This window comes from Girardinichthys multiradiatus, chromosome 22 (genome assembly GCF_021462225.1).
Source record: "Girardinichthys multiradiatus isolate DD_20200921_A chromosome 22, DD_fGirMul_XY1, whole genome shotgun sequence".
NCBI lineage: Eukaryota > Metazoa > Chordata > Actinopteri > Cyprinodontiformes > Goodeidae > Girardinichthys > Girardinichthys multiradiatus.
Genome location: NC_061814.1, coordinates 16,974,463 through 16,998,106, shown reverse-complemented (window position 1 = coordinate 16,998,106; position 23,644 = coordinate 16,974,463). Strand labels below are relative to the sequence as shown.

General features: G+C 41.8%; 2 protein-coding genes across 4 annotated transcripts in view; one reads left to right on the top strand and one right to left on the bottom strand.

Moving 5' to 3' along the window:
• The window catches only part of map3k21 (mitogen-activated protein kinase kinase kinase 21), a 35,642-nt gene extending 26,979 nt beyond the window's left edge, over nucleotides 1-8,663 (top strand). Inside the window, exons 8-10 of one of the 2 annotated variants that reach the window (XM_047351856.1) lie at nucleotides 2,927-3,021; nucleotides 4,586-5,422; nucleotides 5,495-8,663. In XM_047351856.1, the coding sequence (XP_047207812.1) occupies nucleotides 2,927-3,021; nucleotides 4,586-5,422; nucleotides 5,495-5,829 (1,267 nt within the window). In that variant the 3' untranslated portion in view covers nucleotides 5,830-8,663. Of the gene's footprint in view, nucleotides 1-2,926; nucleotides 3,022-4,582; nucleotides 5,423-5,494 lie in introns of both variants that reach the window. The other variant, XM_047351855.1, reaches the window with a different exon arrangement.
• An 898-nt stretch (nucleotides 8,664-9,561) lies between these two features.
• Nucleotides 9,562-20,909, bottom strand: il22ra2 (interleukin 22 receptor, alpha 2). Of its 2 annotated transcripts, none has more exons than XM_047352169.1 (6): nucleotides 20,774-20,909; nucleotides 19,626-19,740; nucleotides 12,875-13,059; nucleotides 12,527-12,669; nucleotides 10,438-10,607; nucleotides 9,562-10,089 (listed from the first exon to the last, which is right to left on the bottom strand). In XM_047352169.1, the coding sequence occupies exons 1-5, from the start codon at nucleotides 20,835-20,837 to the stop codon at nucleotides 10,458-10,460; spliced, it is 657 nt and encodes a 218-aa protein (XP_047208125.1). In that variant the 5' UTR covers nucleotides 20,838-20,909; the 3' UTR covers nucleotides 9,562-10,089; nucleotides 10,438-10,457. The 2 variants fall into 2 exon arrangements, with proteins under 2 accessions (XP_047208125.1, XP_047208124.1); XM_047352168.1 differs by having other exon boundaries at nucleotides 10,450-10,607.
• Between the last annotated feature and the right edge of the window lie 2,735 nt (nucleotides 20,910-23,644).

Sequence of the window (23,644 nt, the reverse complement as noted above, 5' to 3'; positions counted from 1 at the left end):
AGGTACAACCAGACACAGAGTTAATATCAGCAACTAAGTCATATAAACTGGCTTTACTGAACATTAGATCTCTGTTTGGTAAATCATTTTTAATCAATGACTTCATTACTGACCACGATCTTGATGTTATGTTTTTAACAGAAACATGGTTACATGAATTAAATGAAGCTCCCATTCTGATAGAGGTGACGCCTCCAAACTACAATTTTCTTTGTGAGAGCAAACAGTAAAGAAAAGGTGGAGGGGCGGCCACTTTGTTTAAAGATTTAATAAAGTGTAAAAAAGTATTTCTGGGCAAATTTGACTCTTTTGAATATTTGGCTCTCCAGGTAAAGAGCCCGGTCTGAACCATGTTCTTGAATATTTACAGGCCTCCTAAATCCAAAACAAACTCTATCAGTAATTTTAATGAGCTTTTATCTGTGATATGTGTTGATTATGACTGTTTAATTATTGTGGGAGACTTCAACATTCAGATGGACAATCCTGAAGACAGAAGTACAATAGATCTATGTGACACTCTTAGAAATTTTGGTTTGACTCAACATGTTAAAGAGCAAATGCACAAACAGAGACATATTTTGGACTTGATCATCACTAAGGGTCTAAACATTTCCAAGGTGTCTGTAACTGATGTTGCTCTATCTGACCACTTTTCTGTTATTTTTGAAAGCATCATCTGCAATGACTCAGTTTGCCAAAGAGACATGAGAAGAAAACGCATCTTTATGGACGGTGCTGCTGAAACCTTTAACCAGATTTACTCTTCTACCTCCACTTTGCCCTGTAACACTGTAGATGAGCTGGTAGATAACTTTCATTCTAAAATCTCGGACATCATTGATTCATTTGCTCCAATTAAAGTGAAAGTCATTTCTGGGAAGAAAATGTCTCCGTGGAGAAGTGCTCCACCAGTCAGAAGTGAAAAAAAGGAGTGTCGAAAAGCTGAACGCAGGTGGCAAAAGACTGGACTTCAAGTTCACTATATTATCTATAAAGAGAGACTATACAGATATAACCTACAACTGAAAAATGCAAGGGAATCTTTCTTTTCTGAGATCATCAGCAAACACATTAACAATGCTCGTGCATTATTTGCCACAGTCAACAGGTTAACAAACCCTCCTGTAACTGTAGCATCTGAACTCCACTCTACCAGGGCCTGCAATGAATTTGCTAAATTCTTTACTGAAAAAACCCAAAAGATCAGAGAGGCAGTCAGCACATCAACTCCAGTACCAATGTTGTCTCCAACTAGAACTGATTTTAACAAAATTTCCCAATTTCACCAAATAAACTGCAAAATCTTAGAAGAAATCGTACAGCAACTAAGCTCTTCTTCCTGCTGTCTCGATCTTTTACCCACAGCTTTGCTTAAGAAAGCTTTGCCTGTAATGACATCTGATTTAACACAAACAATAAACACGTCCCTTTTGTCAGGTGTTTTCACCCAGGCCCTAAAAACAGCTATTATCAAACCTCTATTGAAAAAGAGCAATTTGGACAAGCTGCTACTGCAGAACTACAAGCCTATATCAAACTTCCCCTTCATCAGTAAGATTATTGAAAAAGCTGTGTTTCAACAGTTGAACAACTTCCTAACAACGACCAACCGCTTCGATGTCTTCCAGTCAGGCTTCCTGCTCACCACAGTACAGAGACTGCTCTTGTCAAGGTGTTCAATGACATCCGTATAAATGCAGACTGTGGAAGAACCACAGTGCTGGTATTATTGGACCTTAGTGCAGCATTCAACACTGTTGATCACTCAATTTTATTAGAGCGTCTGGAAAACTGGGTCAGCCTGTCTGGTACAGCACTTGATTGGTTTAAATCCTACTTGAAGGACAGGGACTTTTTTGTGTCAGTAGGTAACTTTACATCAGAGACCACAAAAATCACATGTGGCGTTCCCCAAGGGTCCATCTTAGGGCCCCTCCTATTCAATATCTACATGCTCCCCCTAACTCAGATTTTAATAAACAACAATGTAAGTTATCATAACTATGCAGACGACACACAGGTATGTCACGACACACATGATGTCACCAGGGTCACTATGAACCCATTCAAGTGCTAGGTAAATGCTTAGAAGAAATCAATGCATGGATGTGCCAAAATTTCCTTCAGCTGAATCAAAACAAAATTGAAGTAATAATCTTTGGACCAAAGGAAGAGCGTTTAAAAGTTAGCACACAGCTTCAGTTAATACTAGAAACCACCAATCAGGTTCAAAACCTGGGTGTAGTGATGGACTCAGACCTGAACCTTGAGAGGCACCTAAAGGTAGTAACAAGGTCGGCCTTCTATCACCTAAAGAACATCTCCAGGATTAAAGGACTAATGTCTCAGCAGAACCTTGAAATAATAATTCATGTGTTCATCTGTAGTAGAATTGATTACTGCAACAGTGTCTTCACAGGTCTGCCTAAAAAGTCGATCAGACAGCTGCAATTGATCCAGAACGCTGCTGCCCGCGTCCTCACTAGAACTAAGAAAGTGGAGCACATCACCCCGGTTCTAAAGAACCAGAACCAAACATGGAGAAGCAGCTTTTAGTTCTTATGCTCAACTAATCTGGAATAAACTCCCAGAATACTGTAAAAACGCAGAAACCCTAAGTTGTTTTAAATCAAGATTAAAAACTTATTTGTTTAGAGTGGCCTTTGACTGGGCCATCAAGGCATGATTAATTACGTTTTCAGTCCAATTTTCCTTTCATTTTCTTGTCCATCATTCTATTCTCTTTATTTAATTTAACTTTTTTAAATTACCTCTGTTGTTTGATTTTATCATTTGATTTGTTTTTCTGTCTGTATCTGTGTTTATTTGCTTTGTGATTGTATTGTAATTGTATGTACAGCGCTTTGAGTGTCTCGTTGCTGAAAAGCCCTATATAAATAAACTTACCTTACCTTGGTTTCAGGGTGCGTCCTCTATCAGACGGCAGCAACCCCTGGTCCACCAGCTTGCTGAAGTCCCAGAAGTCTGTCCCGCTTGCTGCTCTGTTCGGTGAACAAGGTGAGCTGACAGTTGATCAGAAGCTATGAGGACTTGTAGACAAAACACAGTCATGGTGAAAAGAAGGTACACTCATTTTTTTACATTCACTCTACTTTGTAAGTATATAAGGGGTTGGGGGTGTACTTCATATTTACCAGGTAAGAACCAGATTGAAGCTACTGCCAGACTTTTCTGTGAAATACGATGTAGTTTCTCTTCTAAAGGATCATGACGTGGTCAGTTTCCCGATCCGTGTTGGTTTGCTTGTTGTACGCTCTTATTTAATTAAAACCAAAATGTACTCTTCAAAAAACACACCTCCAACAATGTTTAGATGTATTCTGAATGGCTGGATTTCCATGTAACATGGAGACGATAAAGCCCATGGAAGCGGTTTATGATCAACAGCCAGACTGTAACAGAGTTCAGAAACCTGAGTCCTTTTGAGTCAAATGGTGCAAGAACAAAACACATGGCTTAATTTATTTATTTGGTCAAAAAGCTGGAACTAAAAGTCTATTTTGAAGTCGTAACACCATATCCTGCTGTGACCATAAAGAACCGCTGCATAAACCAACCCAAACTAGCAAATAATCCCAAAACAGAAGGAAAATGTTTTGATTAAAAGACAATATCCCCAGCTCTGAACTCACAACTCGAACGCTCTGTTCGGCACAACCCCAAACTTCTCAAGACGTGGCTGCCCACCTACCCTGACAGGCAAGGAGAGCATTAACCAGAGATGCAACAAAGAGTCTCATGGTAATGCTGGAGGAGCTGCAGAGATCCACAGCTCAGGTGGTGAGAATCTGTCGACAGGACACCTAGCCATGATCTCTGCACATATGGCCTTTATAGAAGTGTGGCAAAATGAAAGCTGCTGCTGTAACACAAGACATCATAGCTGCATTTCGCCACAAGCCAAGAAGGGGACACTTTAAACATGTGGAAGAAGTTGCTTAGGTCAGATGAGATGAAAACCGATCTTTTTACTTACATGTTAAAAGCCATACTGCACACACCGTCACCCCTCACCCACAGGGAAACATACTGGTAGCAGCATCATGGGTGCGCTTCTGCAAGATGGCCATGACCAATGGTAAGAGCTGACGAGAACGAAGATGACGCTAAAGAATCCTGGAAGTAATCCTGGAAGAAAATCTGCTAGAGGCACTCTCATGTGACCTAGTCAAAGTCCAGACCTGAATGCCATTGAAACTCTGTGGCATGACTTGAAAATTGACGTTCACAGATTCTGTTCGTCTAATCAGGCTGGGTTTGGAATAATTGGTGAATAAGAATTGGAGGAAACGTCAAAAATGTCCAATGCTCATAGAAACAAAAAGACCTGCAGCTGGAATTGTAGTGAGGAGAGTTGAAAATAAATATATAAAACAGTATTAACTATATTTGCAAATAAAAATCATTCCTTTCAATTCACAATTGTCACTACTTTGTGTTGGTATATCATGGAAAAAAAAAACTATTAAATACATCATTATTTGTGGCTGTTATATCAGAACATGGTAGAAAGAGATTTGGATAATATTAATGTGTTGATTTATCTCTGTGTTTTCAGCAGGAGCAGGTAGGGATGAAGCGTTCCCCCAGGAATGCTCTGATGGCAGCTCCAAACCAAAGCAGCTCAAGTTCCCCAACCAGGTGTACATTGACCTACCTCTGTGGAGGGACGAGATGCAGCCTCAGAGCCCCAGTGGTAACGGCGGATCAGGAGATGCTGGGGTTGGCCCAGGAGGACCTCCTGATACGCCAGATGACCCCTACACCACCACTTCCACCTCCTCCACCTCCACAACACCACAGCTGACCCCCACCAACAGTCTAAAGAGGCCATCAGGTCGACGTAAGACGGACTTTGCGTTGTATGGCTGCGGCTCGCTGCTAGCTTCTGTGGTCCTCGGTCATGACATTAGGGAGGCCATCAAGAACTCAGCCCCTCCTGAGGATTGTGAGCCCCCAAAAGAGGAGAAGGAGAAGAAGAAGAAGGAGGGCCTCTTTCAGCGTGCAGCCCGATTCCGCCGCAGCACCTCGCCACCGGGTGGTCGTTCCCGCAAAGAAGAGACATCATCAAACCCCACCAGCACTCCGCCTGTCAACCTCGTCTCAATGTCAGCCATTATGGAGTGCAACTCCACCAAATGTCTCTTACAGCCAGAGCCTGAGGTGCTGGAGTCTAGTCCTGGAAAGGGCGAGCCTGTGGTGAACAATCACCACACGAAGCCACCCAGACCTGGCAAAGCAGCATCTGCTGACAGCCAGAGTAACAAGAGGGCAGCTGAAACTCAGACGGCAGCTGAAACTCAGACAACAGTGCAAACTCAGATTCAGCCCCCAGAGCAGAGCAACCACAACACAGGAACACGTCTTCGCAGAAAGAAGTACACCTCCAACCACAACAGTGAGTCACACAGACCACAGTGTGGGGAAGTTAGCATGTATGGTTTTATCTGACTGTTCTCTCTGTTCACAGCCCACAATGGTCCATCGGCACCACCTGCTGCTCAGAAGAAGCAGGAGAAAGAGAAGGACGAGAAGCCGCTGAGCGGAGACCCCGTCCTGCGGCCAAGGCCGGTGTCGTTCCGGGCCAAACCCCAAGCCTGGGCCCTGCTGCGAGGGCGCAACAAGAGCTACTCCCTGGGCCACTACTCCGGGGAGAAGACGGCTCAGGACTTGAATGTGGGCTGCTCCCTGCTCGACATGGACACCGAGGGGCAGAAACGGGACTGCACCGTGCCGCTCTGCCGCATCCAGAGCTCCCCAGGACGACCCACAGTGTTTGAGCTGGAGAAAGAGTTCCTCTCCTAGGAGTCTGGAGGAGTTAACTGCTCTAATTGAAGCAATCTGGAGAGTTACTGGAGGGTTTGACGCACGCTGTCTATGTTCCTTTCTGCTTCTAAAAGCACCATAGAACGGAGCTTCCTCCTTAGTGCGAGAGCACGGCAATGTCCGTGTGTCACAGGAGCTCCAAAATGTCTGACTGCCTTACACACTGCCACGTTTCCACAACACATCGCTCTGACACGCTCTGACACCTGAGCAGGCAGAACTTGGTCCTCTGATGTCTTTCTGCCTTCGTTATCCCCTCCCTCTCATCCTGTCTTTGCAGCTCAACGTTGACCGCCGCTGCAGCTCTCCCAACTCAAAACACTCACCTTTTTATTTATTTCTATTGGTAATTTAATATGAACTGATGTAGCGGGCAGCGAGGCGTACATTCCAGCTCAGTTTCACAGCTGTGTTGTCAGATGTTTCTTCTCACTCGAGAATCATGCATGCATGTACTCTTTAAAATGTTAAAAAAGAAAGAAAAAGAGCAATGCTGCCTTGTTCTCTGCAGCACCTGTGTTGTTTTATGACCGTTTTACTGAGTCAGCAATGCTGCCGCTCAGTCTGTGTACTAGGGACAGGTTACATTATAAATATTAGTGCTCATGCTTCGGTTGTTCCTGCCAGAATGGCCTAAAGAGTTTAGAGATGCAGGTAGAAAAACACTGGAAGTCTTACAAAGCCGACGTGGGATCTATTCTTGTAAAAACAAAATGTTGCTGTTTATGTATTTATAGTCGTTTTTTTTGGGGGGTTTTTTATTTTTGTGGTTCTCAGCACACTGAAGCAGATTGTTGGCAACAGATTAAACACAAACATTCACATCAGAATCGGTTTTATCAAGCAGTCCCCCCGATGAGAGCTGATTGGTTGAAACTGGAGCAAGCACAGCTGCAGGTAAAATAGGGGATACAAAAAATTCAACTCATAGATTCGTTACACACAGAGTGATCTATTTCAAGCTTTTATTTGGGTGATTATGGCTTATAGGTAATAAAAATTCTGTTTCTAAGTCAAGTAAAATATTACATAAGACCAATAATAAAAGGATCTGGAATACAGAAACGTCAGCCTACTGAGAAGTAGCAATCCATGTTCTGTACATTTTATGCAATCGATACTTGGACCATTGCTGCATCAGGAAGCGATCAGGCAGTGGTTCTGCTTAGATGTAATGGAAGTCCAGGTTGCTTTGATAGCAGCCTTCAGGCTCTCTACATGTTGGGTCTGGTGTCTCCCATCTTCCTCTTGGCAATACCCCATTGATCTTGTATGGGGGTCAGGTCAGGCCAGTTAGCACAGTGTTGCCATGGTAATTAAAGCTGGTAATGGTACTTTTATCAGTGTGCCAGGTCCATGTGCAAAATTAAATGAGCACCTGTATGGAACTTGTCAGCAGGAGGAGGCATGAAGTGCTCTAAAGCTTTCTGATAGTCTGCCTCACAATACTTTCTAAGCTGTGGCTTTTACCTGTTACTTCTACATCTTTTTCTGCCACACGTTTTCCTACCACTCAACTTTCCATTAATATCCCTTGATATAGAACTCTGAACAGCCAGCTTCTTCAGCAACGACCTTTAAGAGGCATGTGTTGGGTGTTTTTGACATTCCGCTGGAAGTCCAAAATGTAACATTTCTGTCTTAAAGGTCAGTTGTTGTTTTTTTGTCTTGGTCTTATGTAATATTTAGATTTTATTTATTTTCAGTCACTTTAAGCCATAATAATCAAAACAATGAATCTGTTTAACATGAGTTTTGCTTTTTGGGTTGAATTACTGAAAGATGTTAATATTTCAGTGGTATTCTACTTTGAAGGACCCATACGTTATTCCTAATACTAACTGGTGCAAGTCTGCTCAGTTAAACCTGTGCCTTTAATTGAAGCATGCCACATTTCACCTTTTATGTACCTGAACAAATCGATTTGAGCTGTTACATTGAATAACTTTCCCATTTGGCTGAATCTGATCGTGTTTTCAATCATGCAGTCTATTTAAACGTAAAACTGTTTATTTTTTACCTGAACAAATTCATTCCATGAAGCTCAGGAAAGTCTGGAGACATTTATATGAAGCTCTTTGCATCTCAGCAGGCTCCTCTCTCCAGATTCCACCTTTTAAATATGCAGTTCATGTACTAGGGGGCAGTTTCAGGGCTTTAAATAATTTTTTAATGTTTCCTGAAAAGTATGTGCCCCCCCATTTGTTTCACTGTTGTCTTACTGAGTTTTTTAGAAAGGGCTAAAGAATGATCTTAGAGAAACGTATGAATTACCAGACGCTGTAAATGTATTCCTGATGTGTGTATTCGGCTGATTTTGTAGAATGTGAAGTCTCTCTGAAGGTCGTGTCGATCCTAAAGCTGGTAAAGGTGCTATCTACAAGCCTGTTTTCTTAATTTTTTAAGAATCGAGGACACCTGTAAATAACACATTGGTCCTGAGCAGCCACTTGTGCGCAGCTTGTCCCGGTGAAATATTTTGTGCAACATTCCTAAGGAACCACTTCACTGCAGCGACGGGACCAGATTTACAATGAAGCACCCCTGATATTTTTCTGCATTCAGAACCAAAACCACTAATTCAACCTGCTGCTATATGAGGAGAAGTGTAGAGGCTCGTCAACCTGATCTCCAACCATGTAAAACGTCTTTTTAAGTCACCGAACGCCGATCACTCTGACTGGGTCAAATTCAGATCTGATCTGTTTCTGAGAGCCGTGTTTGTTATCCTGACAGTATTGGTTACGTCATGCCTAATTGATCAAGAGTTATTATGTTTATCAACATTTTAAATAAAACCTACATCAAGCCTGTTGTTGCTCTCTTTATTTTTCTGTTCAGGCAAGTTTAGTTTTTTTACATTTTAAGAAAGTGAAATCATTAGTCTGAGTTTACTGCAGCGATAAAAGGCTTTTCTCTCAGAGAGTTTGATCATACTTTAAAACAAAAAGAAATGCCAATATTATAAACAGGCTGGTGAAAGAATAAAAACCCTTTCTATTAGTGGGAAGGTTTTTGGTTCAGGGTCACATCACAGCCTCATCCAGGTGTACCTTAGGCACAGGTGTGATAATCATGCTGTCCAATCAGCATCTTGAAATGCCTCACCTGTGAGGTGGGATGAATTATCTATGCAAAGAAGTGCTCACCATCACAGATTTGTGAACAATATTTGAGAGAAATGATTATTTTGTGTATACAATGTTTTAGATCTTTGAGTTCAGCTCATAAAAACTGCAGCAAAAACAAAAGTGTCGTTTATATTTTGTTTAGTGTAATTTAATCAATCAGGTAAGCAGCCACGAGACTCATGGTAGCATTGGAGGAGCTGCAGAGATCTTCACCTCAGATGGAAGAATCAGAGATGGCAAGAAAAAAAGCCATCTCTGATTTAAAAAAGATGTCCTGTTTACCGTAGGCCATGTAAGCGACACAGCATATGTAGAAGAAGTTGCTCTGGTCAGATGAGATCAGAGTTTTAACTCCAGCCAAAATGCTGCATGGAGGGAAACTAACACTGCACTTCAGCCTCAACACTTTTCAGTCTTTTTTATTTTATTTACAATGATGCACTACTTTGTGTTGGTCTATCAAATAAATCAGGGGAGATTGTTGTAACGGGACAAAACATGAGTATGTTATTAATTAAGTATGAATACTTCTGCAAGGTAGAGTTGACCTTTAAGCAGCACAATTGAACACAAACACATCGGCTTTCAAAAGAGGAAATTTATCCTTTTATGATCAAGGCAACACAAACAATCATCACCAGGTGTTTTTACCTCAAACAGAAGCTCTGGTAATTTTTACTACACCAAAGGTTGTTAGCAAAACATTAGAAACATTCCTTAATGCTGAGTGGGTGCTAGGATGCAGAAGAGGTTGATAAATATGTTTTGAGTTCAAGTGTCGGTTTATTAATGCTGAGCTACACAAACGTTCAAAAAAGTTTACGCAAAATGTATTAAAACAAACTTGTGTATAAATACTTTAAAAGATAAGTCTTAATGCTTTACTTTTCAAAAAACCAAGAAAATAAAAGAACAAACTTTTGTCATTCTGAGCAGAAGATGCTCAAAAATCTGAATTTAGAATATGTAAAAGTATATCAAACTAAGTTTCAAGTTACACAACAGACTTTAAACAAAATGCTCCTCTGGAGATTTAATGAATCGCAGCCGTCGAGGTAGGGATGAGGATTAAAGCTGCGGTGATGAGACGGCTCGAATCAACTTGCGTCTGCAGCAAAGACACAGAAAGAGGATGGATTAGTGAGAAAATCCCATATAGGTTGACTTCCCAGACCTAAAAACAGAGAAAATAGCAAAGTAAGCAGAGGCCGTTATCTTCTCCTGCAGGAGTTTCAGTTCGGCCTTCTTTTCTGGGCTGCAGCGTCTGGTTGTTTCTAACTGATGGATGATACCTGAACCCTCACTTGGAGATCTTTTCTTACATGTTAGTATTTATCTAAACGGTGTGCAACACACAAACAAATCAGACTCTTGCTCTCACAGATATACCAGCTCATTGGTGCTGAAGCAGAGACAGCAGCTCAGGATCAGAGTGCCTGTGCAGGTGTAGATATACCTGTGTTCATACCTGTGTGATCAGGCTGTCGTGATGCACTTTGCAGAGCTACGATCACTGCTCCTCATGTGCCGGGGGATGACGGTCTGTGCCTGGATGCAGTAGTGGGTTTTAGGCTTCAGTTCTGTCAGAGTCAGCTTGTGAGAGCAGTAGGCGAACTTGTACACCTCCTTAGGGGGAAAAGGTGTGAACAATCACGTCTACGTTTACAGCACAAGGTGACAGAGGGAGAAAACTGAGGCAAGAGGTCAGTTTGTTCTTCTTTTTTTGTTTTTACTATTGTTTTTTTACCTCTGCTCTTCCTCTTCTGCCTCCTCACCTTTTTCTATTTCCTCTTTGTCTTCGTCATTGGGCAAATGCTGTTCTAAATATGTATTTTAAGTGAATCTGATCTGTGTTTATGTCCCATAATCTGAATGAATAGCTGAATACCTTGTCACGCAGCAGATATAATAGGTTCACATGATTTACCAAAGAAGAACTGCTACATGCTTCATATGCATTTCTGTTTCTTTTAATATAGAAGCTTTTATTTTTATGGGTTTGGGTCAAATATCGCTTTTTGGACTTTTCTATCACACGTTTTGCCAGAAAAACTTCTAACTGGAAAGGCATTTTATTGCAATGTTATGTGATAGATTAACTCAAAGTAGTACCTTATTGTGAAGTGGAGGAAAATGATACGTCTCTATCTGTTCCAGAGACTGAAATGTTTGATCATTTCTCTTTTCCAAAACAGCTCAGGCTCAGTCAGATTGGATGGAGAGTGCTTGCAAACATACATTTTAAAGCCTTGCCCCAGATTCTCCACTGAATTAGTTCTGGACTTTGACTAGACTATTCTTACCCATGAAACTACTTTGATATAAACCATTACACTGTGGCTATGGCTCTATATTTAGGGTAATTGTCCTCTGTCTCAGTCTCCTGTGTTTTGCAGGAGATCAACTTACCTCTCTGCTGAAGAAAAGCATTGGAAGATTTCTACATAACTTATCATTGCTTAGTTTAAAAAGGTTCTTTATCCTTATGATTTATCATTAAAAGACATTTTCATTTATTTAGTTTGGTGAACTTTGATAGAAGTGGTTTGAATACTTTTCATATTTATCTTAAGTGTTTTATAAACTATTAACAGAATTGTCATCTTGTCTTAGAGTTGCATTTGGGTGGTTGCTATGCACGCTGAGCAGGAACTTGTGTGTGTGCGGGGGTGTTCTGGGAAGGAGGCTGTTCACATCCCAGCCAATCTTCGGGTACTTGAGTACCAGATGTGGACGTATGTGCTGTACCAGTATCTGGATAGAATCAGCTTTAATCAGTAGAACTTGTGAAACTGTGTGTGGTCACACTCACAACGCTGTAATATGAGTGTTTTTTTTCCCCTTTCTTCAATAAAAGCTGGTTAAATGTGCAGCTCCTCTGAGAGAACGGACTGTCTCTCCCTGGCCAGCCAAAGATTACTCTGATTCGCTTGTGTCTTCATTGCATACCTTCTCTGAGTTTATCAGTGTGCAACCCCACAGCATGATGCAGCTGCCACTATGCCACACAGAGCCTTTTGATGTAGGCCAAAAAGTGCATTTTTGTTCTCATTGCAGCCAAGCACCTTAACCCTTTTGTTTACTGAGTCCCTTTCATGGCTTGTGGTGAACTGCAAATAGCGTTCTATCAGCAATGGCTTTTTCTTGCTTCTGCTCCATAAAAACCACATCATTGGTGTGCACATCTTATAATTGTTCTTGCAAGAGCTTCTTTGACTAGAGATGTGGATATACAATGAGTGCCAGATTTTTCAGATTTCTTTTTGTAACACATTTTCAAAACCATGTATTCCTACCTTTTAATTTGCACCTATGTGCCAATTAGTTAAGAGATATAAGTAGTTTTGCAGGGCTCTGTATAGAAAGATTTTAACAACAATCTGGATTAAACATTTACTAGAAATTGACAACATGCAAATGTTCCACTGATTATCCACAACAATGATCTATCTATCCCCTCAAAAAGCAGATAAACTGCAGCTCCGGTTCTGATATTTTTCTGAAGTTGAGTCAAAGGCAAAGTGTTCGATTCAGAGTTTGCATACCTCCTTTTCATTGGCGTGAATGACGTAGATGTTGTAGTCCACACTGATGTGTGTCTTGCGGACCAGCACTCGGGGGGGCTTTACTTGGACCACGATGCCTTGTTTGGAGGAGCTCAGCTTCACTGCAGGAGGACTGATTTTGGCTGCAGAGATGCGCAATGAACAATAAATGCAAGGTGAGTTACTTGGTTTTCAACATCAGTTTAAATTTTCTTTTTTCTCTTTCATATAAATACTTCAGCGGGAAACAAATTATTTTCAGTCACAGTTTTATTTAAAAAGTAAGAAGACAAACAAAAGAGAATCCAAATGCTGATGATGATGAGGAGGAGTTGTTTTAGCACTTACTGTCCCAGCGGGGGCTGAATCTGCGGGACATGGCCCAGGCTGATTTGCTGCTGGAGAGCACAGACGAAGCTCGCGCCCGGGCGTAGTACCACTCTCTGGTGTCGGAGGTGACGCTGCTGAGGTCACACTGGTGCTTCTGGATACCCTGACAGCCACTAACATTAAGCCAGTCGATATCGCCATAACTGTGAAAGCAGAAGGGATTGTTGTCAGATGGACACAGCTAAAAAGGTAGAATATCACCAAAGTCCGGGTAGGTTTTACCAGAGTATAAAAATCACTGGGTCACTGGTAGGAGATGTATTTGTACAACCCTGATTTCAATAAAGTTGGGACATTGTGTAAAACAAAAACACAATGATTTGCAAATTCTGTTCAACTTATCTGAAATTGAATACACTGCTAAGAGAAGATATTTAACGTGTAAACTGATTAACTTTATTGTTCATCCCTGTAATGCTTAACAGACCGGGGTCTCTGTTGTCGTATTTTGCGCCTCATAATGCGCCACATATTTTCATTGGGAGACAGGTCTGGACTTTAGGCAGGCCAGTTTTGTGTCTGCACTCTTTTACTACGAAGCCACGCTGTTGTAACATGTGGATAATTGTGGCTTCATTGTCTCGCTGAAATAAGAAGGAAGTCCCTGAAAATGACATTGCTTGGATGGCAGCATATGTTGCTCCAGAACCTGTATGTACCTTTCAGCATTAATGATGCCTTCACAGATACCCACGCCATAGGCACTAACACACCCCCATACCATAACAGATGCTGGCCTTTGAACTTTGTGCTGATAAGAATCTGAATAGTCCTTTTCCTCTTTGGCCCAGAGGGCATGACCTCCATGTTTTCCAAAAACAATAAAAAATGTAGACTCATCAGACCAAAGCACACTTTTCCACTTTGCTTCAGTCCATCTCAGATGAGCTCAAGCCCAGAGAAGCCAGAGGTGTTTCTGGGTGTTATTGATCTATGGCTTTCGCTTTGCATGGCAGTTTTAATGAACTGTGTTAACTGACAATAGTTTTCTGAAGTGCTAGGCCCATGCGGTAATATCTGTTACAGAATGATATAGGTTTTTAATGCAATCTCTCCAGAGCGGTCGAAGGTCACAAGCATTCAATGTTGGTTTTTAGCTTTGCTGATTACATGCAGAGATTTCGCCAATTCTCTTAATCTTTTGATGATATTAGGGACTGTAGATGATGAAATCTCCAAATGCCTTGCAATTGTGCGTTTTTTGGGGGGGGTTTTCCAGCAGAGTAGCGCTCCAAATTGTTGTCTGAGTGCCAAGAAGAAGCCCAACAGATTTACTTTCACAAGTGGAGCATTACGGCTAACGTTTTAATGCTCTGCTTGGTGTTTATCAAATAAACTTTATTAGGAACTGCTTTGGGATTATTTCAGTTGTTATGGACATGGAGACAGAAATGAAAAGGAAAAAAATAAGAAGCAAGAAAGAGAGATAGTGGATCAAAAAGGAAAAAGAGAGAGAAGGAGAAAAGAATTGAGAGGAGAAAGAAGGTTGAAGAGAATACAAGATAACACCCTAGAAGACTGCTTCTAAACTTGCAGAAACACATAATGTTGCCAAAAAGCGCATGGTACAAATAAATGCAAGATGTATTTAGTGGTAAATGCGGCTCAATATAGTACATCTGTGTATCTGTTAACACCTGAATCTAAACACCTGTGGGTTTAAGTGTGAGCACGCTTGTGTATAGAAGGTTCCTCTATAAAAATATGCAATATGATAGCGAGTGTGAGGAGCCACACACCAGCGCCACTGGACACGAGACAGACACAGAGGAGATCCGAGCCACAGACATCCGAAGGCCCCCTCAGAGCACAGGGACCCCAGGAGAACCAATGTCGGGACTACAGCAACCCCCCAGAGAAGAGCAGGGGAGACTCCCAGGGGAACCACCCAGCAGCCACAGTGCAGAAGCCCCCGAGAGCTGCAGCAACAAGCCCACAGGCCCCACCGGCAGCCGTCTACACCAGAGCAAATCCAGCCATGGACCCAAAGGCCTGAGACCCTGGGACACATCACTCCCCAAGCATAGACCTGACAGAGCCTATGGGGCCCAGGTGGCTACTTGCCGGCACACACCAAGACACCCACCCCCAGACACCAAGAACCACAAGTACACCAGCAGCTAGAAGCACCAGCCACTGGCAGGTGGTGTTGCGGGGAGGAAATAGGCCCCACATTTGATGGGGGGCCTAAACTGATCCAGGAGAGGGGGCAGCCCAAGACCCAACCTGACACAAAAACAGGCACACACAGTCACAATCACACATTCCCACCCTCATGCGTACACATAAAAACACTCACACCTACGCACACAAAGTACACTCACTCACACTCTCTATAGATACTTTACACTCCCAGGTCCAGGTGCCGATACCCCACAGGGGCAACCAGCCCCAGGACCCAGGAGGTGTTCCCCTTCCTTCCGGGGTTGGAGACAGGCAGACCGCCCCAGCACCAGCCCAGACTAGTGCCGGCACCGCCTGAATCCGAGCGGCCCTGGCCCGGACCCCAACCCCCCGCTCGACCCCAGCCTCCAACGACCCCCATCCAGAGAGGGGGCCATGTACAAAAGAAGGGTCTATGTTCTGATCTCAACCCCATGAGCCCCCTATACCCCATGAACCCCAACACGAATCTCCCCATTGTACCACATCCGACCCGGACACAGATCTCAAACACATGCCCCCACACCCAAAAGCCACGAATCTCCTCCCCACAGGGGCACAACACCACAGGTGAGCAGCACCCCCCAAAAGGAGACGAAGACACACCCACACAAAGCAAGCTTGACGCACGGCCGCACAGCACGCTGTGAGTTACCCTGTTAACCTGTGTAATGTTCCAGTCAGTTGTTTTTTAAGTATTCCTCAACATTCTCAGCCTTGTTGCCCCTGTCTCTGCCTTTTTGGAACGTGTTGCAAGCATCAAATTCAAAATGACTGAATATTTGCACAAAAGAAAAAAAAAAAAAAAAAAAACCCAATTAAGTCTTTGTAGTGTATTCAAATGCATAAGTTCAACTAGATTTGGAAATCATTGTATTCTGGTATTATTTATGTTTTACACAATGTCTCAACCTTACTGGACTTGAGGTTGCAAGATTACATTTTACTTCATGAAACTAAGTGACAGGAGCTTTAGAGCAGGTGCCCTGCATGTTTTAGAGATCTCTTGGCTCCAGTACACCTGAGTCAAATAGCATTATTTTCTCTGTCTCCTAAATCTGCAGGAGCCTACTAATGAGGCATTCATTTAAATCGGCTGTGTTTAAGCAACAACACATCTAACACATACAGAAAGCTGCTCCTACAGAACTGGAAGCATTACTATGTGCACAGCTAAAGGTTGTTATTCTAAAGGAATAATGAAGATTTTTTTTAAAACTGGTTGTGTGGGTTAGCTATCAGCAGTCAGCATGTTGCCTGCAGAAAGCAGTAGTTAGGTTGAACACAGTTTATAGATTCTGGGAGAAATTCTAATGAAAAGAAGTTGAGCTGTTGGGTCGATTCCACAGCCTGTTTCATCAACATGAAAAGGTTCAAAATTTCCTTACAGTTAAAGTGATGCTTTTTTATAATGTTTTGCAGTTCATTACATTTGCATCAGATGGATATGTTCACTGGGCTGCATGGCAGGACAGTTGTTCGCACTGTTGTCATGCAGCAAGAAGATCCTGGGTTCAAATCCTGACCAGGGCCTTCTTGCACAGGGTTTGCATGCTTTACCCTTGCATGTGTGAGTTCTCTCCAGGTACTCCTTCATTACACGGTCCAAAACATTTTTAGTAAATTGGTCTCTCTAAATTACCATTAGGATTGAGTGTGTATCATGTCCTCCTGGCCATTGACCTCTGTAGATAGATGCATTTTCTGTATCGATTGGAAATGACAATCTGATTCTAGAGTAAGTTGGTATAAAAATCCAAAACATTTTGTTCTCTTTAGCTGCAACTTTTTAGAAGTCAAAGTTGCTTTAGATGGAATCTGCTCTCAAACTGGTCCCTGTCTGCTTGAGATTTTCTCCAAAGTGTGATCATTCTGAACGCTGTCTCCTGCGGGTAAGATGTTGACTATAGTTAACTATACGACAATATCCAAAAATCTGTTAAATCTGTAAATACGTGTGAAGAATACAAAAGGTTCATGTGCATCTATGTGTTTAAACACTGCACAAAACAAAAAATACTGCATGGCAGTGTGCATGGCTTGTGCAATAAATGTTTTTGTTGTCTGACTGCAGGTGTGAGGTGTATATAGTTTTATGTGTGTAGAGTTAAATCTAGGTATGCATGCATGTTAGATTATGCCACATTGATGAATTATCATTTGTAAAGTTAGTAATTGGACGTAACAGGGGGTTCATTAAGAGTAAATCTTTCTAGCATGTTAAGTTTTTAGGTCCCTTATGTCAGTAAAACAACCAATGAATTAATTAATCAGTTTTAAACCGACAGACCGAAGACAATAGATGCGGAGAACATGGTCCACTCGGACTCTATGTCTCCAACATCCCCCGGAATCTGGTCAAAGCTCTCCCGGAGGTGAGAGTTGAATACATCCCTGGCCAAGGGCTCCGCCAGGCGTTCCCAGCAGACCCTCACTATGCGCTTGGGCCTGCAAAGTCTGTCCGGCTTTCTCCTCCTCCAGCGGATCCAACTCACCACCAGGTGGTGATCAGTGGACAGCTCAGCCCCTCTCTTCACCCGAGTGTCCAAAACATGCGGCCGAAGGTCTGATGATACGACAAAGTCGTTCATCGACCTCCTGCCTAGGGTGTCCTGGTGCCAAGAGCACTGATGGACACCCTTACGTTTGAACATGGTGTTCATTATGGAGAATCCGTGACTAGCACAGAAGTCCAATAACAAAACACCACTCGGATTCAGATCGGGGAGGCCATTCCTCCCGATCACGCCTCTCCAGGTGTCACTGTCATTTCCCACGTGGGCGTTGACGTCCCCCAGCAGAATAACGGAGTCCCCAGGAGGGGCACTATCCAGCACCCCCGACAGGGATGCCAGCTCTCGATTTACGGTTTACGTTCCTACCCTCACCTATGGCCATAAACTTTGGGTCATGACCGAAAGAACGAGATCCCGGATAAAAGCGGCTGAAATGAGCTTCCTCTGTAGGGTGGTCAGGCACTCCCTTAGAGATAGGTTGAGGAGCTCGGCCATCCGGTAGGGGCTCGGAGTAGAGCCACTGCTCCTCCACATCGAGAGGAGCCAGTTGAGGTGGCTCGGGCATCTAAACCGGATGCCTCCTGGACGCCTTCCTCGGGAGGTGTTCCAGGCACGTCCCACCGGGAGGAGGCCCAGGGGACAACCCAGGACACGCTGGATGGACTATGTCTCACGGCTGGCCTGGGAACACCTTGGGCTCCACCCGGAGGAGCTGGAGGAGGTGTCTGGGGAGAGGGACGTCTGGGCGTCTCTGCTGAGTCTGCTGCCCCCGCGACCCGGTCCCGGATAAAGCGGAAGACGACCAGTACGAGTTTTAAACCGCTCTTAAGAGTAGCACAAACGATACATCAAGAGGTTGGATTTAGTTCAGCTGTGGCTGAGTTAAGACAGATTATGGAGGATGATGTTGGAGGAGCTCCCTCTACTGGTGGGGTTTTATGCTATTTGATTTTAACAATTGTGCTGGTCCAAAGACCCATTTGTGTTAATAAAGATGAGAAGACTTTCTATGTTTTACCATTGTAGGGGAAAAAAGACATAAGAAGTCATTTTAAAAGAACTAAAGATAGAAAGAAAATGTTATCAAAAAATGTCGATAAATTACTGAAGTATTTGCACTAGGGCTGGAACGAACGATTATTTTAATAATCAATTAATCAGTCAATTATTCTTTAAATTAATTGATGCAAAGAAAACATTTTCAATTTTCACCTTTCAACATTTTTATTTAAAAATAGAATATTTGGTCCGGCAGAGCAAATGAGCTCACAAGAAACAGGTTGCAGCTTGAGTGTTCTGTTTGAAAAATAATAATAAATAATCAAAAATAAATAAATAAATGTTTGTCAAATGGCTTCAGTAAAAAAAAAAAAAAGGTGTGTGCATGATGTCTTTTCTATTATGAAGCCTGTCATTGTTTGCTTTTTTTTTTTTCTGGAATGAGAAAGACAGTATACTATGAGTATGTATTGTAGCATAATTTACAACAACAACTCAATAAATTCCTTGTTTTATTCGCAGTATTAGGTGAAGGCAAGTATGTAGGCCAAAGAGCAGTTAAACACAAGACACACACATGCATGCGTCAGTAATTTGTCATTTGAAGAATTTACTTAATTTCCTTTGAAAATGCCGCCTCTGCTTTGCCTCCACCTCACCCCGCTCAGCAGGTTGAGCTTTTCTTTGACTTTATTTCTTTCAGTTCGCATGGACAAAGCCCTGCAGGTGGCGTAAATAGCTCCGCGACATGGCGAGAGACGCAGAAATCACACGACACCACAAATCGATAATGAAATTCGATTTGCATTCGATTCCAACACTTTTAATAATCGACTTTTTAACGATTTTATCAATTCGTGGTTGCAGCCTTAATTTGCACTAACTTTGACTTTTACCCATTTTATGCCATTTAGTTTTGTCAACTTGGCTTTTAATTTTTAGTCGAGTAGATCAAAGGCTGAAGCAGCTCAACATTGAACAGAAACAGTAGAAAAAAAAATCCATCTGACTGTTGACGTGTGAGCTCTCACATCTTATACTGGATGTTATACTGCAGGGAGCAGCTGTTGGTGGGCGCCGCCCAGCGGAGGATGTTTCTGAAGTCTGTAGACTCAAACCTCACCTGGCCAGGTGGAGCCAGCATCTCTGCAACACAGAAGATCAGATTATAGTGGGTTAGTTAAGAAGAAAGAACATTAATGGCTGAATTAGTTTTGATTAAGGCGTTAATTACCCAGAGCAGTACAATATAATGAAATGCAGACTAATCACAGTGTCAGTGTTTGCAACATCACAGTTGTAAAGGACTGCTTGGATGCAATATTTGGTGTGATATCAAATTCCCATGCATTCATTGCATTTGGCCAGTATGATGGTATCTAACTGCTAATGATGCACATAGTACGCACACTTTAGTGGCTAAGATGCTGAACCTCACTGTAAATAGTGGAGCAGCAGCAATGATGGAAAACAAAGGATCAAGGAAAATCTGGGTTAGTCGGCACAATATTCAACAACAGTTTTATTACACATTTTCCTAAAAGTGGTGCAGCCCTGCACAGAAGCTTCTTCTAACTAAACTAACTCAATTTAGAGTTTTATGCTCTGCACAATTTAAGCTAATTTCTAAAATTATTTTAAATGTGCCTTTTATTATCTCCTGTGACACTATTGCTGAGCTGTAACATTTTTTACTTCATTCAACACAGACTTTTTTTGTTTGATTTTAAACAGAATGTATCAAAAATGTAGACAACACCTCAGAATAAACGATAAAGCAGTAATTGAAGGGCGTGACTGCTATAAATTTTATGCAGCAGAGACAGTGAATGGCACGTCCCTTTAAAAAAAAAAAAAACCAATAGCAATGTGAAATGTGACGAACACAACCTACAGTGAACAGTAAACAGCAGTCAAGCAGGTCTGCCTGCTTGACTGCTGTTTACTGATCATCACTGGCTTACTTTGTCATCAAAGATTTAGCAAAAATAAACACACAGATATTGTAAAATGATTGAATATCATGTTTTCACAGATCTGAAGGAAATATTGACATCATAACCATAAATCTCAGCCAGGATAGTTTAAAATCAACCTCAGGATTTTTAAATCGCTGAAGATCGAGGGCAGCTGTGTAATAAAACGAAATGAGATCCGATGAGGAGCGAGTGGAGCTTACCTTGAGCTGTGACACAGAGGGCCAGTTTCCCCAGCAGCACAGCTCCAAGCAGCAGGCAAGCCATGGTGTTGATGCAGTCTGTGGACCAACACTAACAAGAATCCATGTATATGCTGTAGGCGACTCACCTTTAACGTTGTCAACTTCCTCATTCTAAATGCCACTGCATTCACCATTTATGGCGTTTCCGACAGAACGAGAAGCTTACATCACATTCACACTTTTTGCCATTTGTTCCATGTCTCATGACACCATCTTCATGAGAAATCTAGCAGTCATAGATCACCTAACGGTTAGCTTCCCTTTTTCATCTACAGGCCATTAGTAGAATCAGATTTTCAAACCACAAACATCCAGTAAATTGGATTTCATCCACATCTATTAAAATATTAAGCCTGACTGAAGCTCTTTCAAATAACTTAAACCCATGAGACTTTTTTGCACAAATATTACTACTTGGTGACATTTACATTGAATTTGCTATGAAGAGTGATCAGGTGAAAAAGCATTCATCTGTGCAGCTAATGAAGATTAATCACAAAACCCACTTTTTCCTGCCCGCTGCAGCATCCTGTCACAAGGCAAAACTGAAACCTAAGTGGCTCAGAGATCGCTGCATCGCTGGGTACAAGTGATGATGGAGTTGATTCATCTTGATGCTTCGGTCAATAAAAACCTGAGACTCATGAAACTGAGATTTATGTTTATTGTTGAACTTCAGTATTATATAGAAACATCTGAAAGAAAGATGAGCAACATTAGTGAAAAACTACATTTCTGTCTGTCTCAAAACTTTTGGCTTCAACTTTATAATATAGAGACCTGCAGCTCTGTGCAAAGGTGGAATCATCTCTCCATCCATATTTTCCCTTTGTGTTTTGACCTCTGAGGACCCAGGAATGTACATTTATTTTAAAGCATAAAATCATGCATGGTCTTGTACCAGGACTGCACAGAAAATGTGTAAGAAAAATGAAAAGAAAAAGGGAAACAGTACTTTAATTTCATAAACAGCTTTTCTCAGTAGCCAATAGGCAGTAATGCTGCTGTAAGTCCTTATAGAGGTTAATACAATGACCGAGTTACAGCATTTATTCTCACGTGTGTAAATGACTGCAGGCTTTCTACCACCATAAAATAAAGCTGATGAAAATTTGACGCCTGTACATCTAGAATTAGTTTCCTTCTTGTTCTCTTTCTGTTTGAAGAAGTGACAAATTGTGCAGTATCACTTTTACTGTTTCAGGTAACGGCTACCTGCAGCCCAGTCATTTTACGGGGAACATGCCCAGCTTACTAGAAACATGTTGCATAATCATTGTTTGCTCTTAATCCAACAGACAACCCTCAACACAACAGAGAAGAGCAATGCCCTTTTCTGAACTTTGTGTTTCCTCTTTGCTTTATGTTTGAGGCTTTTATGGTTGCAAAGATATTAATAGTACCTTCTAAAAGGCTATTGCTGTTGAATTGTTCTGCAGAATATCGGTTTTATTACCAATTATGGTTTTATTCGTAATAAACCTTAAGAAATTCTTTGCACTTTCATGTCGCTCACTTTGCATCTAATTTTGTTCTGATTGTACTTTCAAAAAGCCAACCAGCAATACATTACCTTAAATCTTCAGACACATTTTTAAACACGATGGCGGTGCTGCAAAAAAGTATTCACACCCCTGACCCCTTTCCCTATTTTGCTGTGTCACAACCCCGAATCGGTGTATTTTAATGTGGTTTTATGTGATAGATCAACATGAAGTAGTGCTTAAATGCGACAATCAGCATTGTGAAGATCAAGGAACACAGACGGGTCAGGGAGAAAGCTGTGGAGAAGTAAAGCAAGCTTTTACGCTGCAGCGCTGTTCAATCAATCTTCCATGGGAAAAAAAGGTGCCAAGGCTAGATGAGGACCCTGGTTTGAAACTGGATGATGGCCAAAACACAGTCTGCAGTCAGGCAATTATATTTATTGTTTTTGGGGGGAACAATTGTTATAAAAACTAATTTACTGTGAAAATACAACTAACTGATGGTGTTTGTAGACTCTAGCTGACTGATGGGGGCTTGGTACCGTTTAATTTTTCCACAGTTGCTTCCATCAAATATCAATATATTTGAAAAAATTATTGAAAATAATTGCTGTGTGGTAACGTGTGCTGAAGTGGTCTTGTTAACATTATGTTGTTTTTAGAGCAGAATCAGTGTCTGTAGGGCTATGACTGTATACAGTAACATGTGCAGCAAAAACTTAATTTTACTCTTTGTCTTCACAATAAAAACCACAAGACATCCTGCTAAAATGTTAGGTCCATATCGCCTCATCTCCAGTGAGCAGGATGGTGAGGGAGGTGAAACTGTAAAGCTCACTGATAGAGACCTGCAGCAAAGATCAGTCATATCTACATGTAAATGGAGATTTAAAATTCATGTAAATATAAATGCATGCAGATATTCCATATTTGGCATCTGTTGATGGAGCTAAATCAGGGCAAATCCAGAGGGAAACCTGCTAGAGGCTGTGAAAGACTTGAGGACAATGGCCCTAAACCTACAGGCAGAGCTGCAATGCATTTTCATTTCTAAGAATGGCCTAGTTAAAGTAGGTTATAGGTTAAAGACCTATATGTAATTAAAGAATCTAAGGCAAGACCTGGGAACTGATGACCACAGACGATCTCCATCTAACTCAACAGTTTGAGCTATTTTGCAAAGAATGGGCAAACGTTTCAATGTCATGACATGGGCCAAAAACAACCTGCAGCTGGAATAGCTACAGTGAACAGAAATGTGCACCAAACCTTGGGGGCTTTTATTCAGAAAAGGTTTGTAAAACAATGCGTCATTTTCCTCCAACTTCACAACTAGGCGCCA